At 44.9% G+C, this 16221-nt stretch overlaps 1 protein-coding gene and 1 long non-coding RNA gene across 13 annotated transcripts in view; one reads left to right on the top strand and one right to left on the bottom strand.

Moving 5' to 3' along the window:
• ZNF384 (zinc finger protein 384) overlaps positions 1 to 13076 on the bottom strand; it is a 25446-nt gene extending 12370 nt beyond the window's left edge. Inside the window, exons 1-8 of one of the 12 annotated variants that reach the window (XM_062594634.1) lie at positions 13019 to 13076; positions 12771 to 12906; positions 12213 to 12261; positions 11142 to 11289; positions 8367 to 8437; positions 7973 to 8213; positions 7292 to 7622; positions 2292 to 2369 (exon numbers count right to left, since the gene is read on the bottom strand). In XM_062594634.1, coding sequence (XP_062450618.1) covers positions 2292 to 2369; positions 7292 to 7622; positions 7973 to 8213; positions 8367 to 8432 — 716 coding nt within the window. In that variant the 5' untranslated portion in view covers positions 8433 to 8437; positions 11142 to 11289; positions 12213 to 12261; positions 12771 to 12906; positions 13019 to 13076. The other 11 variants (XM_062594578.1, XM_062594608.1, XM_062594616.1 and 8 more) reach the window with 11 other exon arrangements.
• The window catches only part of LOC134150789 (uncharacterized), a 15767-nt gene continuing 12452 nt past the window's right edge, over positions 12907 to 16221 (top strand). Inside the window, exon 1 of the long non-coding RNA XR_009960719.1 lies at positions 12907 to 13023. This is a non-coding gene — a long non-coding RNA (uncharacterized LOC134150789). The remainder of the gene's footprint in view (positions 13024 to 16221) is intronic.

The raw sequence follows: 16221 nt of genomic DNA, 5'->3' as shown, positions 1-16221 counted from the left end.
ATTTCAGCATGCTTCACAGTTATATCTCTTATTTTAATCACTCCAGCAATTACATTTACCTCCTCCTTCCTCAGCCTTGCACTGGGAGCTTACAAAATATCATTTAATTCCTAAAAATCTTCTTCATAGTCATTGCTTTCTAGGATACTGTTTCCCTGCCTATATTCCTTATTTTTAGATCAGACATATTCAGTGGTAGCCAATAGCACACTTCTATCCAGGCCCAGATGATTTTGTTTGCTTTACAATATGTTAAAGCATCTAAGCCTCAGTTGCTGACTCTGTTGGGGAAGTCATACAGTATTACCCAGTAAACTAAGCCTTCTCTTTGGTTATAATAAAAATATATTTTTCTTGAATAATCCCAGTTTAACAACCACATACAGCTTCCCTATCATTTTTAGCTATCCATCAGTATTGGTTCCATCTGTAAACTGTGAGTCATGATTTTACGCTGACCTCAAGATCAGTGAATATCGGACCTAGGACCTTGTCTACCAATTTCAGACATCAGCCACCATTAAAGAGCGGCAAAACAATAAAATACAATAAGACATTTCCCAATACAGTGATAAGATGCAAAAGCTAAGATTAAAAGAATACAAAACCCCATGAGAAAGCACTAACAAATTTGGAAATGCCAGAATTAAGGTCATCTATGTCACCATAATTTGGCTCCACAATGCAAACACATTCTGATACACCCTCATTTACTGTTTCAATTGAACTGCATCCTTATTTTGTTACAGAGATAAATACCTAACAAGCAAGCATTTAGCTTTTTGTTTCATTATCATTCTGTGCACGGCCTCAAGCCTTGTCGACCACATGCAAATCCAATTTCATAAAGTAGAATCACTCATCTGCAGTACCCATCACTGAAATATCAGTGCTCCATAAGCACTCATTTATCCCCACAATATTCTTGTTTCATCACTGCCTCCTCCTTAGCAAAAATAAAAATCAGACAGGGAAGTGAAACAGTAACTAATTAAGACACATCCACTAATTCTGATTGGCCAACCTCATATTTAGGACTTCCCCAAGCCCTCTCCAAAGGAAAATGTATACTATATATATATATGTGTGTGTGTATGTGTATATGTATATACACACACACACACACATATATATAAAAATACACTCATATATTCCTGTTCTGCAGCTGAGAGAGTCAATGACCCTGCAAAGCAAATCTGGGTCTGACATGTAAGAGAGGAATATTCAGCAATACTCGAGATAAAGGTTTGGGAACACTTGAGCCACCAAACGTTAATTATTTTACAATAGTTATCTGTAGTCACTTCTAGCCTGCAAGAAATGCAAATCTACTGAAGGCTACAGCTTACTCATATTTGCACATGTTCCACAGTAGGCTTACTTGCAGGTCTGAACCACATGCGGCTATAGAATACCATAGTAAATTTATTGCAGAGGCAAAGAGAGCCTCCAGTTCTTCAAACTAGCAATAAACTGCCTTTGCCAAATTACCCTTCTTGTTTATGCAATATATATATATAAATATATATATATATATATATATATATATTTTTTTTTAAAAAAAGAAAAAACCCACTCCTTGCAGATTCCCCAAGTAAACATGCAGGAGTCTGACAGGCAAGAGAGTCTAGTCATTGTATACACAATACTTGTAATCACATAATAAAGGATGGTATAAAAATGCATTGACTCAATAAGGCCAAATTAACGGGATGGTCAAGTAAATAGTTCAGTGACAGAATAGCTTCAAAGTTCTCTCTCCTCAGTTGAAACACAGTAACTAGCCCCCTGCACAGACTCATTCCATTGACATGCAAGGTAAAATGTGCTAATACTACAGCTCACAACTGTATAGTGTTTACTGTTAAATCCTTTTGTTTTACACTATGAACTAAGAGTGCGCTCTCTCTCTCTCTCTCTCTCACTCACAGACACACACACACACACAGCGCTACCATATCTCATCAGAAGAGAGAGAACTTGCCACAACACAAACTTTTGCCTTACTATGTCCTGAAGCATACGGTCAGTCTTAATTCTGACATTTTCTAACTTCAAGCACAGCACTTGTATACAAAGTTTAAGTGTACAAACTCTATGTGTACACACAGATCTGCATGTGCACCTGTCCACCTTAAAGTTTTGAAATAATCAGCCAATTTCAAATGAATCTGATTAAGGGGTAAAGATCTTAACAATAGAGTCACTACAAGTCTCATAAAATATGCAGCTGGTAAAAGAAGAGAGAACCTATTAGAGCCCACTGCTGAGGGAAAGGCTAATAAGCTCACCCTTGATTAGACATCAGAGAATCCACACAGGAGAGAGCCGCTGGAAACCAGGCTTCATTAGTTCCGCTGCTCACGGAACTACTTGTTAAAAAAAGCAAACAGAAATTCCAACATGTGGCATCATACTGACACCCACATTGGTCATCAGCAATCTTAAGATCCACTGCACAAACCTCTGTCATTGCAGCTAAGAGGATAAATGATGGCAACGGTAACTTGACATCTTTTTCAGCATAGCATTAGAGGGGGACGAGACTCTTTGCCAGAGGATGTCACATACTTGTGCTCATTGCAGATATGGCAAAACTTAAGAAAATGGCTTTAATTCTTCCAGGCTTTGGAGGGAATGTGGTCAAACTTTCTGCCTGATACTTCCAAACTTAATCCCCCTTTGCCCCTACCCTTCCAATCTGCTGCATCCTCTGTCTCAAACACCAGCTTCTTAGCCCCATCCCAGCCTCTTTACCCACGTCCCATCCTCCCTATCCTCTACTTTAGTTGCTCTTCCCCATTTCCTTCTACCAATTCCTCAACATTTCTTTCTTCTACCCCTGTTTTTGTCTGTCCACCTCCTATGTTCTTGTCTGCACCTGTTCTGCTAATTATACACATCTCATTTTCCCACCTCAGCTTATCTGTCTCATTCCTCCTCCTCTCAGGCTTGGCTCCTCATAGCTTATTTCTGTGCCATCTTTCCCTTTGCAAATGCATTCCCCATTGCAACCTCTGCTGCATTCCCTAGTTTCTAGGCTTCTTACACAAACATTCCTAATCTTTATTCTCTTCTCCTTTCCCACTCTCATTGCATCTCTACTCAAATTTCCAGACTTCCTAGACACCATCAGCTCCAGTCCCTATTTATATCACATGGTTGTCCCCACTGCATTTTAACCAAGCAGTGTCTTCATCACCCTGCCTCTGTGGCCACTAGGAGGTGGTTACGGTCAACGCTGGGCATAGAGAATCCCTTCTGAAGCAGAATGAGCACTATGTATGCCTAAAGGCATCCTTGGCCCTTCAGCCCTGCTCCTGTGAAGATGCTTATTACCGCAGAGAGAGCACACATAGTCCAGTCTCATATAGAAACTAAGAGAGGGTATAGTGTATTTAGTTGTTCTGGGGAGATGGACAATCTGGTCAGTGCCTGGAGTGATGCAAGCCTCAAGTAACATCAGAGAGAATACAATCTTCACATATTTCAATTACTGAACTATAAAGCATTTCTGAGCATGCTTAACATCTTTCCAAAGCTAACAAATAGCCAAATTTGGCCATATTTTCACAGATATATGTGGCTTACAAGAGCCAGACTCACCAGTTTTTGAATCTATTCTAAACCACAGGAAGTTCAACAAACAGCAATGCTAAATCCCACACAAGGCTGAAAAAAAAGGCTTCAAATGAGAAATGTCTGAGAACGTGCCTTTCTGTTCTTCCACTGCCTCCTCTTGCCTCCGTAATTCCCCAATTAAAGGGGGCCTCCACTCAGTTTCTTCCTTTACTAGAGCTCAACTCTACTTATTGCCAAGCCATTTGGCTTATGTGCCTTGTTTCTCCCTAGATTTATTTCAGAAGCTTCCTAAAATCCTTAGCTGCTCATGTTTCCCAAACTGAAACTCCCTTTTATTTCCATAGCCTAGTGAAAGTAAGGAAACTCAGAACTGGATATGGGAAACAGAGAGCTCATTGGTTACAGTATGATGGCAAGGCCCTTCTCAACCCAACCATTTTTCTGTTTATGTCCTAGGTTCAAAAGGACAACTTGCAAAACCATTCCAGACAATGACTTTACAAGCTAAATAGTGGAACCAAGTAATACCTGTAAAAAGCTATCAATCCCTTGTAAAATATCAACTTATTGGAGAACTGTTTGTCAGAGAACTGATCTGGCCTTGTTCTGAACCTGAAACACCTCATCAGCCCTGTCAGCTGATCATATCACACCACAAACTTCAAGAAGTGCTTCTGTATACAGGCAGAAGCCATAGTATGCAAAAATACTACTATCTCCAGGATCTATGCTACTTCTCTCTTCCCTAGCACTGTTTCCTAGCTCTGATGAGAAGCCATGTACTTCATACTGCCAGCATCTTTCTAGAAACACCTCTGATGTTTATTTCATTTTCCACAGAAAAAGTGAATTCTACAAAGATGTCAGGGAAGATTAATAAACACTTGACATTGAGTCCAGACAAGACTAAAATGACACTACGTATGAGTAAAATGAGCAAAAAATATTTTCCTTATACGGAAAATGCTTCACAGAACTGGTTTAGATGCCATCCCCTGTAGGTGTAAGCATTCATCTAATGACGCAAAGCCAAGTATAAGGACTTTGCTAGACTAATCCTAAAGCTAGATGGTCAAGATTCGCAAGCAACACCATCATTAGCAAAAGCTTCACACCTTTTCTTACAAAGAAAAATCTAGTCACAAGAATTCTTATATCACTTATAGAGGAGGCTACAGGTTTACTTCTAGAGCTGATAGGACAGCAGGAGAGCTACACTGTTCTGGACCTGGAATCTCCTCGTGCAGCAGGCTGATATGCAATATGCAAATCCTCTTTGTGCTCCAGTCCCACCAGAGCTCTCTGCCTGCAGTGCTGCCCATTCAAGGCCTTCCTGTATTTCCAACAGTACACCAGGAGTCAGATATAAGCAAATACTTGCTCAGATACTTGGGACAAAGCTCAGAGTCAAAAGAGAAACATAAAACCAAACAGTAATTCAATTTGACAAAAGACATTAGAAATTCACTATTAAAAAACCTAAAAAACACACAATCAAGATGATCAACATAGTCCAACTCTTTCCAGGCAACTGACTAGATTGTCCTCAGCATATCACCACCAGAATCAGCGAAATTACACAAACACGTACCATAAGCAACTCCTTCCCCAGCCTGAGAAGGAACAAAAGAAACATCTCATTCTACAATCCTAATTTAGCTAAGATATGCCTGCATATTGTAGTAACAAGAATTACCAAAATTGTCTTTTTTTTTTTTTTTTTTTTTTTTCCAGAAAACAGAAAGGGGCTAGGAATCCTCAAAGTTTTAACGGAGAAATAATTTTACTGTATTTTACAAAGGTCACCTCTCCGACAGCTTCAAGAGGAGGCAGCATTTTCCTTTGGTTTTCAACAATTATTTTTAGCTCTGAACTTGCACATGAAAAGCATCAGCCAAAAGGAAGGCATCCACCAATGAAGGCAGAAGTACAGAAGTACTACTTGGTGATCTTCAGTAAATCTCAGTTTAGCTATCTTCCACCTTAACACTGCTCAGAGGAAGATCTGCTTGGGACAGGGGCTAAAGGAAGAGGCAGAGGCACCACATTCAGACTAAATGTGAACACAGGAAATTTTCCTGATTATATGTTCCTACATATAAATGCGTTTGTCTTTTTTTGTTAAGTCTTTTTCATGAGCTGTTACATAGACTATTGGTGTTCATGAAGTTTCTGCTGAGTCACTACACCTGGTCATGGGTATTTTTTTTTCCAAATTTGCAAGTAAACAAGGAGCTATAATTAAAGCCTTCGTTCAGCTTTAATTCTAGTGTTCACTGCCAATTGTGTCCCCTGTAAATAAATATTTAACAACCTAATTAGCAACCCAGACTGTAAGCAGCTTGACTAGTGCGGAATTGTGGCTAGGGCCCAAAATAAATGGTGGGATTACACATAGCAAGCTACCTAACACTCCCACCCCTCTTCACCATACGCTGATTATATTTTCAAAGTGGAAAAACTGGGACACTGGTAAGGGAACTAAAAGGCTGATCCAAAGTCTGGCTTTGTACCCATTTAACTGTATTGATTTAAAAATGTAAACCTTTTTGAAATGTTATAGCTAAAAATAATACAAACCCTGCAATGGATGCACTGATTCTGTATAAATACCTCCATATTGTTCGGACTTAATCTGAGAAACATAATTAAATCTGGGGGAAAAAAAAGTCCAGGTTGGCAAAAGGGAAACTTTCAGAAGGAATAATGGGCACACAGTAGGAAAGTGAGAAGAACTGGGGACAATCTCCTATTTCTGTTTCAATCTGCCTACGTGCAAAGGGCAGAACAGGAGAAACTTTATCGTTGTGCTACTCCCTTGTCTCTTCTTGATCTTCATTAGCCCTCTGAAATACCCATCACTAAATCACCCATACATGCTCCCACTTCCCAACCAACACGGTCCATCACATTTCTTTCCTAGCATTCCTCTGTTCTGTCCAGTTCCCACCTTCTCAAAAACACCCATGCTCATTATCCTCCAGTACTTCTCCTTAATTAACCTCTCTCTTTGCTACCACTCACTTACAAACTCGGGCCACATCCCTCCAAGGTCAGAAAGCCAACCTCAGGGCTCAGAACTCTTCCCCCCTCTTATTTGATACCCTGAAGGCTCAGAAATACCTTTATATCTAATTCAGAAATATACTTTTTTTCTGTTTTGGGGGGAATGCTGAAACAGGAGAGCACAAGGGGCAATGCATATGGGAGCAGACACATCACCACAGTTCACTCCCTGCTCTGTGCCTCCAGTTTGTAGCACTTGCATTGCACAGTCTGGAGCTCTAGCTCAGGGGCAGCAAGGCACACTAGGGCTCCCACCTATATCTGAAGTGCTCCAGTTACACCCAACAGTACTGTGTTTTGCAGTACACTAGCCAGAGCACCTGGCTGTGATATTAAGGATATGGCTCAACCCCTGTAAGATCTTGGTCATTAACTGACTTATAGTAGCATTAATATCTGTATATTTAGGAAATTGAGATTGTCCACTAAAAAGGAGATCCCTCATTTGGGGACAACCCACAGGCTTGCAAATATTTCCAATTAGAAAGAAAACTAAACTCCTTGTGCAGCAGAAAGTTTCTATACTCAGGGACTCTACAGGGATGAGGTACAGATCTTTTCTTCCCCATACAACCCTCCAAAGGGTGAAATACACCCCCATCCCCATGCAATGTTACAGCCATGGTTGAACCCTGCTCCCCACCTGTACGTCTTGCCATCCTTGTGCTGGTCCTCATCATCCTCGTTTGACAGCACAAAGGGATCACTCATCTCTGGCAGCCCCGACTCCTGCAATCGTTTCTTCTTCCGGCCCCGGGGTGGTTTGGGGGCAACTCCCCCACCCCCACCACCCCCAGCACCTTCAGAGAGGGTGGTTGTCCCTTTCTTGGACAGATCTGGTACCACCTGGAGGGCTGCCTGGGAGCCAGGGGGTAGTGCGGAGACAATCATGGGGGCTGAGATGGGAAAGGTTTGGGCAGAGGATGCTGTGGTCACCAGAGAACCTGATGGGGAGGTTATCACCAGACCAGGACCTGCAAACAGAGAAAGATGGAAAAAGTCAGGTATTATATCTCTTACTATTTCAAACCTCTTCAACTCAAAGAAGTAAACTTTATGCATCTACTTTTGACCACAATGCAAATGAACAGAGTAGCTTGCCCTTCCTCCAAATATCCCCAGGTTCCACTGCTGGAAGTCAACATCCATGTGTCAAGAATGTCTAAAGAGTCACAGTGAATCCATGCCTAGGGCCAAGACAGTCCACATCATCAATAAGGCTAGGATTAATCTAATGTCCCCCAAGGATTCTCCAGGACTCCCCATCCCCTTCCCATCCTGGAGTCTCCTTCATATTGTCCCACGGCTCTTTGGAACCCCCTACCTGCTGTCATGAGCCCAGCAGACTGCACTGGTACCACAGTGATGTTCTGAGTCACAGGGGCTTGGCTGTGTGGTGTCAGCTGCTCTGGCTTGGTGTCCGAGTCCATGGAGATACCAGTGGGTAGAGCCACAGAGGTGGGTACTGTCAGCAAGGCAGGGTAGTGGGGGGGAGCCAGGCTGCAGCCCTTCTCTGTGGGCAATAGCTGCTCCTTCATCTTGTTAATAAACATGGTGTTCTCAATCTAAACAGGTGGGAAGAACGGCTTTTAGAATACTGCAGTGCAGCCTCTTCCCAGCAGTTGGCTGAGCAAGAAACATGACAGAAACACTTATCACACATGAACTTCTAACAGGAAGCAAGACCAGCATAATAGGTTGGAAGACAAAGATCTTACCTGTCCCGAGACGGTGGGCACCGCTGGCCAGAAGTACGGGGAGGAGTTGAAATGAGATTCTTCCATCCTAGCTGGGCGCAGGGGGGAAGAGAAGGGGGGAAGGGAAGAGGAATGGAGGAGAATGAAGACAAGACAGACAGACACACACACACAAAAGGAACATTAAACCCAAAGAGACTCCAATAGGAAACCGGCTTAGTCTAATGCCATGACAGTTCCTTTATCCCCTCCACCCTTTCTTACTTGAACAACTCCTCCCCAATTTCAAGCTGTCTGCCCAATTCCTGTTATTTTCCAAGGGAAAAAAGTCATGTCTGCCATTTCCAGAGGCTCAGGTCCCTCTCAAATGCCTCTTGCCCACAGACTTCCATGCAAAATAGTGCCTGATTACATCTGCCCTGAAACACCTCAAAAATTTTGATTACCATCAGCCCAAGTGCAAGTACATTAATGAAGAAGTCTGTGCATTTGCAGCCAGGCAAACACAGCTGAAAACCATTTTTCACTGACACAGACAGTCTGATCCCACAAGTGGTGAGAAGTCTGGACCCTGCCTGCCCTTCCACCCCAGCTCAATGCTAAGGACCTGGAGGCAGCAAGGGGACATTGGCATTATGTTACACAGGAAGAAAGACAGAAAGAAAGAGGGAAGCAAACTTGCCTGAGATACAGACAGCCACAGCAGATTAAGAAGTAAAAAACATAAGGCTCCTAACTTTCTATTGCCCACTGCTCTAACCACTTTAACCCCCCCCCCCCAAAAAAAAGGAAATGCCACTCCAGATTCCCGACAGACAGTATCCTCTTCACTCCCATCCAACAAAACTATACAGTGGGAAAGCAACCTGACTACTCTGTGCCCAAGACACCCTATTTCCAAGTGAGATAAAGCCATGGCTTTGTATTGCCCATTTCATCCCTGTCTTTGGCATAAGACTCTGTAAGATTCTTTCCTCAGTCAGGTGCCCACTGCTTCATCTCAACTCTGTGCAGTCAGAGGACTGGTTAGACACTGAAAAACATCTCTCTGAAGACAGAAGTGTAATATTTTCAAGAATATCCAGTTGAAGAAGAAACCTAATATTTCACTCTTTTCCATTCCAATCTGACCATTCATTTGTGCAGTATTACTAGCTAGCAAAGCCTACAACACTTACGCAAATGTCAGTCATAAATTAAAGAAATTCAGAAAAGAATATTTTCTAGAGCAGAAGATGCACCCATCCCTGAACAAATATGGCAAAATCGGTAGATAAAATAGAGAACATTATGACTAGCAGAGTAAGCTACTTAATGAAATCAAGCACTGTAGGTTTCTCATGCAGCTATCTGCAAATTGTTCCACTTCTACTTCAGTTATCATATAGTAGTGGTCTAATTAACAAATACTGTTTCTGAAGGGCCTCAGTCATCAGATAAACCGTGGAGAATGCCCTGAATAACATGAAATAGTTACTTTCTGGAAGCATACTCGAATAGAATAAATGCATGTGAAACTGTTGCATGTGTGCCAAAATGGAAAGATAATTTTCCTCTATGCAGAGGATCAGTATTTAAATGAACCAAATTACCTGTTAATTTTATTTTTATGAATTGCTCATGGAACAACAGAGCTAAGTATGCCTGCCTCATCAAACCAACCAACAAATATACTTAAGGATGAATTATTTGCTTATACTAGTGGCATATGGCCAGACTGCCAGCTGATTGACTGAATTACTCTGGATTTACACTGCTGTGATTCAGGCCGAATCAGATGGGGCAAAAATCTTACTTTCCTTCATTTACTTTCTTCACTGAGCCAAATACATTCTATACTTTGCCTACAGCAAGGTCCTGTGTATGTAATACTCTTAATTGTAGGGCTTGTTCTTCCACAGGATGGACATAAATGAAGAGATAAGACATTCCTTGACAGTTGAGCACCTCCTAAACCAAGAGTTTTTTGCTTGGAATGTCAAGGAATTTTTGTTGTTGTTGTTCTTGTTCTTTGCTTTTTTAGCAAGAAAATCTCTATCTGCTCAGCTTCCACATTAAAAAAGTGAAACTGATTCTATAGAAAAATGTCTCATATAACAATCATATACATATTCAAAAATTTTTTTTAATTCTTCCTGATTTCCTTTAATTCCTAAAGTTTCCCATTCAATCAATCAGAAAGATGCCAATTTAAATAAAAATCTCACAACAATCCTCTCATTTGAAGAGTACAAGATACGAAAGGCAAATCCATTTTCAGATTCTAAGATCTAAACCAACATAGGCTAGGACACCATTTGCTTCCTGTCTTTGTTTAGTTTCCTACTAGAACTTCACCAAGCACCTAACTTCTGTTTGCTTAGTTTACAAAACACATATGTTAAGAAAGCCTTGTACTGATTCTCGGAAAATGACTACGCTGTTCTCATTAAACTCTCTTAGAATCCATTTCCCCATCCAAAAAATCTTCATTCTTGAGCAGATACCAGACCTCAATAATCAGTTTGAAAGATTTAAGTCCAATGAAGTTAAAGGAATGGGAAGAGAAAAGAGAAATGGTGTAAGAATTGAAGTTTTCATGCAATCTCACTATTACGCCAATCTTCCAAAGGGAGAAAACAAAGATAAGATTCCTCCACCAAGCTACTGTCTTAATACCCACAGCCACCCCTTCCCTTTCCCAGTCTCAGTTATAGGATATTTTATAAACATGCACCCCTATTCACAGCCCCAACTTTAATACAGCTCACACTTACTTTACCAGAACCCTGAAAGTAACCCTTCCAATTGCTATACCTATCGTATATGGGCTGCAGCTTCAACCCTGTATCACAGCATGTTCCCACTGCAGTGCCTTCATCATCCCAGCTTCCATAAACAGGCCAGAGATGAGACCTTCTTCCCATTCACCAGTCTAGTATCAGATAGATGTCAACGTACCCTCCTGATACAAACCAGAAACACCTTCTATGTACACACTTCATATTTATATACACCAAATAAACAACCAAGTGAACTAGAGAACTCACAAGGGACAAGGAATCTGAAGTTTAGCTCTCAGAGTACTTCACAGAATCACATATTTAACGTGCAGGACTTATACTTCTTTGCAGGTCATCACTTTAATCATAAACACACAGATAAAAGCATATGCAAGTATATAGCAAGGTAGAGGCTGTGTTTCTGGAAGGTATAATTAAAGATGGATATGCAGGTATTTAAAGATTTACTTTTAATATGTTTTCCTTATTCTCCACATACCCAGCTTATATTTTCCATTCAGTATAGACTTTTTAGTTGAGAAAAAGCCCTGAATATGACACTCAAGAATGATTTAAAATGTTGCTTTGTATCTGCCTAGATCTTTGTTCAATAACAAAGAGTTTTTAGGCTTAATTGCTGAAAAATACTACTGATGCTGAAGGCCATACAAGATATTAGATCAATTGCAAAAGTGTCTCCACTAAGCTCATAAGCAACAAAAAATCCAAGTACTACTACATTTTTAGGGGAAAAAGAAAAAAAACACACGAGGCATACCTCAAATGCAAAATCTCAAGCCCACACGCAAGGGCTGGAACAATCTTAGTGCTTTTCCTTGACACATGCACAGCCACCACCCCAGCTACTTGAGCCGCCGTGGAAACAGATGCCTGGCAGGGTACGTACTCCACACACCTTACAGTTGAATTCCTTCCAGACAGTCAGTCCCTTCTCCCACGCCCTGAAGCCCATGTGACTTCAAGTCCCAAACGCTGTGACCTGCAGCCCACTCCCCCAACTCGATGCATGCGCTGGGGCAGCCTGAGCACCTGGGGCAAAGGCAGGGGGTTAGGGGTCACTCACACAGCTCCGGGAGCTCCTTACCCCTCTCACTCTCCCTCCTCTTGCATTTCTCCTCCTTCCGGGGCAGTCTCTGCAAACAAACCGCCAGGGTTACAGGGGCACTTGGGAGCCTGCATGACAGCGGGCGGCGCAGGGCAGGGCCCCCGCATCCGCCGGCCACATCCAACCCTCGGGGGAGCGGCCATAGCGGGGGGAAGGCGCTCTCCCACGGACCCGGCCGAGACCGGAGGGGGGGCCTGGACCCACCTCCCCCCGCGGGGCCTCGCGCGCACACGGCGGCGGTGGCCGAGGACGGGAGCTCGCCGCTCCGCTCGGCCCCCAGGGGCGCGATGCAGAGGCCGCGGCGAGGCGTGGGGCCGGCCCGGAGCGCGCCTCGGCCGCGCTCTGCACCAGACACCGGGACGGCCGAACAGACAGCCCAACACCCCCCTCCGTTTCCGCTTCCGGATCCCTGCGGCCCCGGAAGTGCCCCTTCCCCGGCTCTCCCCTCTCCCCCACCCGCCACCCAGCACATTACCGCGCACCACCCCCCGGCGGCGACCCCAACCCCGACTTCAGCGGCGGCAGCGGCCTTCTCACCGGAAAGAGGAGCGCCGAGTCGCTTCCGGGTCAAGAGGCGGGGCACGCCTCAGCTCTTCCGGGGCGCGGAGTGGAACGGAACGGCGTCATCGGCGGCTTTGCTTGAAAAAGAGGCGGAGCGGCAGCAGCCGCCGGCCTGCGGCACGTTTCCCGTCGGCGGGAGCGCGGCAGAGCGGCGGCTGCGCCGCGAGCGGCCGCGCCGGGGCCGGAAGTGCGAGGGCCGGGGGGCGACGTGGGCGCGCGCTTACCGGAAGTACGAGGCGCCGGCGCGCGGGGAGCTCGGGCTGGAGGAAGGGCGGAAGTTGCTGTGCCGACAGGGGAGGGCGCGCGGGGTTCCCAAGGCCGGCCGCGAGGCCACTTCCGGCCGAGGGTGACTCCCCGGCGTGACGTGTGCGGTGTGGGAGAGCCGCAGCGTGAATATTCATGAGCGCTCGTGAATATTCATGAGCAGCCGCTGGTGAATGGCCGCGGGCGCGGCCCCGGGCGGTCCCCAGCAGGGAAGGGAGAGCGGGCGCCGCCGCCGCCGGCCGCAGGTGTAGCGCTGGCCTGCCCCCAAGGCCGTTTGCAGTTCCTAGGCAGGCGTGAAGGCTCCCTCGCAGCCTGGCTGCCCTGGCCTGCCGGCCGAGGCCTCGGGGGGCCGCCCGCTGCCGTTGCCGCCCGCAGAGGCAGCGAGGCTGGTGCTGCTCGCTCCCTGCGGGCGGCCTCGGGGATGTTTGAGCCTGCCGGACGGGCGAAGAGCGCGCCCTTCGGGTTGGGTGGGTTTTCTGCTAGCTGTGCGTGTGTCGTGATGGCTTAGCGAAGAGCCCAGCGCAAGGGAAGGGGCAGGAGGGCAGGAATGAGTGGCTGGATGGCCTGGTGGCACTGAGCTGCGCAGTGACTGGCTTGCTGCTGCCGCCGCTGCGTGAGGCTGTTCCTCCAGACCCTTCTCTGGTGCTGGCTCTGCCACTTCCCTGCCTAGGTGCCAAACGAGTTTGTCTCACTGGCCTAGCAGAAAGGACTTCTGGCAAGCAGGTGTTATGTCGGAGGTGAAGTGGGCATCTCTGTCAGAGGAGCGTTGTAGGAAAGGGGGGAGCAGGGCCGTGAAGTTGCATGCCATAGCTGCAAGGCATTAGATCAGTATAACCACATGCAAATACCACTTTTCTCCTTTGTAATCATTCACATCTTATTCTGAATCCTGACATGACCACGGAGAGGCCTGCAGCCCCAATCTGATAATGTAGTTTAACAGATAACTCACCTACGTTTGGGTTGAAAGTCTCCTGCTGATCTTTTTCATGGCACCACCATTCACATTATTGTGCAGCACAAGTTACTGTGCTGGAAGCAGCAGTGGGTCTCTTGAGCCTTGGCAATGGCACAGGAGAGGCATGAGGCTGTTCCTGGGGGAGAGGGCGCAGATTAAAATTAGAGCCACCTCACAAGACTATTAAGCCAACCTGGCTGTTGCAGTTTTGCCCTGCCTTAGTCTCATGTAATAGTTCAGGTGGGAAGCGACCTTTAGATGTCATTTACTGCTTTCCACCACTCATAGCAGGGTTAACTTCAGCATTTGATCCAACTTCCAAGTTAGGCTAGGTTGCATTCCTCACCTGTGTCGTTGCTCACTGGGCATTTAGCTGAGCCATTTCAGTACTTTGACCTAGGAAAAAACTCCTTTTTTTTCTTTCAATTGCTAAATGAGTTTTCTGCCAGTTTGGCATGCTGGAACAGCTCTTCAGAGTCAGCATGAGTAAGAGGGTGGGACCAGGGAGAGCACAACTATAGCAGCCAGCGGTTAGATTGGCTCAGGCGATCGTGAAACCACAAAATCCGGAGCACTGGGCAATGGGAAATCTCCTGGTGGCTGAAAGGCAGGCTGCTTGATTAGCAGTGCCTGTTTGATTTCAAAAGTGCTGGGGTCATCCTAGACAACGCAAAAATTCCTCCTGGGAGGAGTTGGGATTAGCTCTGCATTCTTCAGCAGAAGTCACATGAAGGCAATTGTTGATTTATTTAAATAAAAGGAGTTGGCAGTCTAATCAGTTTGGTAATTAATTTCCTCGTTAATTTTGGATTTTTGACTTGCTCATGAATATTCACAAATCCCCATTTTTTTTTTCTTTATGTAATTATTTTTGTTTGTCAGATCACCTCTGAAGGTAACCTTTCTCTCCTTATTCTGCAACACAGCAAATGAATTCAATGTCACGCCTTGGAAAAGGAAATCTGGTCTCCTTTGCCTCTTCTTTGTCCCAGTGTCCTCGGTAGCCTTTCAGCTCTCCTCTTTCCTCTCTACGTGCTGCCTAGAAAGAAATAAGACAAAGTCTGCTCAAAAAGGAAGGCTGGCTTAGACTTGGCAACTGAGAGAGCTTGTCAAAACATTCTATGCCAGATAAGCTAAAGTCCTAATTGCCAGCTGAGGATTGGGACAAAGTGGTTGATTTTTTTTTTTTTTTTTTTTTTTTTTTTTTTTTACTATGCCTAGAGCTTTATGCTCCTTCCCCACCCCCAATGTCAAGCACCCTTCAGTAGCACATGAGGCAGTGTGACTAACATCTGTCACAGATATTTGATTTCTCTTATCTCCTTTCCCTAGAGGGAGACAAAATAAAAGAAACACAGGTGTGTTTCTCTGGAGAGTACAGCTGATCTATTCACCTTTTTTGCTAACTCTCTGTTGTCCCATCCTGCCTGTCCTTGTGCCTTCTTCTCAATAGTAAAGTGCATCTTGGCCTCCATTGCACATTTCTCCCAGGTGAGGTGTGCCTGTGTCCTTCACATACGTTCTTAGAGCTTTTGGCATTTCATAACATCTATCAGCTGAGCCAGACTATTTTACTATGAGGGTGACTGATCACTGGAACAGGTTGCCCAGAGAGGCTATGGAGTGTCTATGCTCGGAGAGATATTCAGAAGCCATCTGGACAAAGTCCTAGGCAACCTGCTCTAGGTGACCCTGCTTGAGCTGTGAGGTTGGGCTAGACAATCTCTAAGGGCCCCTTCCAGCCTCAACTGTTCTGTGATTCTGTGGCAGATTGAGGACTATGGTGATAAAAATCCAGGTATTCTCAGTTATAATGGCTCCTTTTGGGGATAGGAGGATCAGGGTTGGCAGAAATGACATGAAAGCTCTCCTTGCCAGCCAGCCAGAGCCAGCCCCCTAAAAAAGTAAGTCCCCCAGGGTCAAGGGCTGCTTCCAGACTGCTTCATTTCTTTAGATAACTTATGTTTGATGGAGTCTCCAGTCTGTACAATTTCTTATCGTTCAGAGAGCATACCATCTCAGGGCTTGATGCAGTATGAGGAGAGATGGCAGTGCTGCTCCAGCTCCGGAGTTCAGCCAAGGGCTATGTGTGCCAAAGGTGCGGGCAGACCAGCCTAAGCTGCCAGTTGGAAAAGGGATGGCAGAGAGGTTTAAAATTGTGTGACAAGAAAATCAGCTGGCAGCAATATAAAAACAGCTGCATGA

The sequence above is a fragment of the Rhea pennata genome, chromosome 1 (genome assembly GCF_028389875.1).
Source record: "Rhea pennata isolate bPtePen1 chromosome 1, bPtePen1.pri, whole genome shotgun sequence".
Lineage (NCBI taxonomy): Eukaryota > Metazoa > Chordata > Aves > Rheiformes > Rheidae > Rhea > Rhea pennata.
The sequence above is the reverse complement of the archived record's forward strand: the minus strand, read 5'-3'. Positions and strand labels throughout refer to the sequence as shown.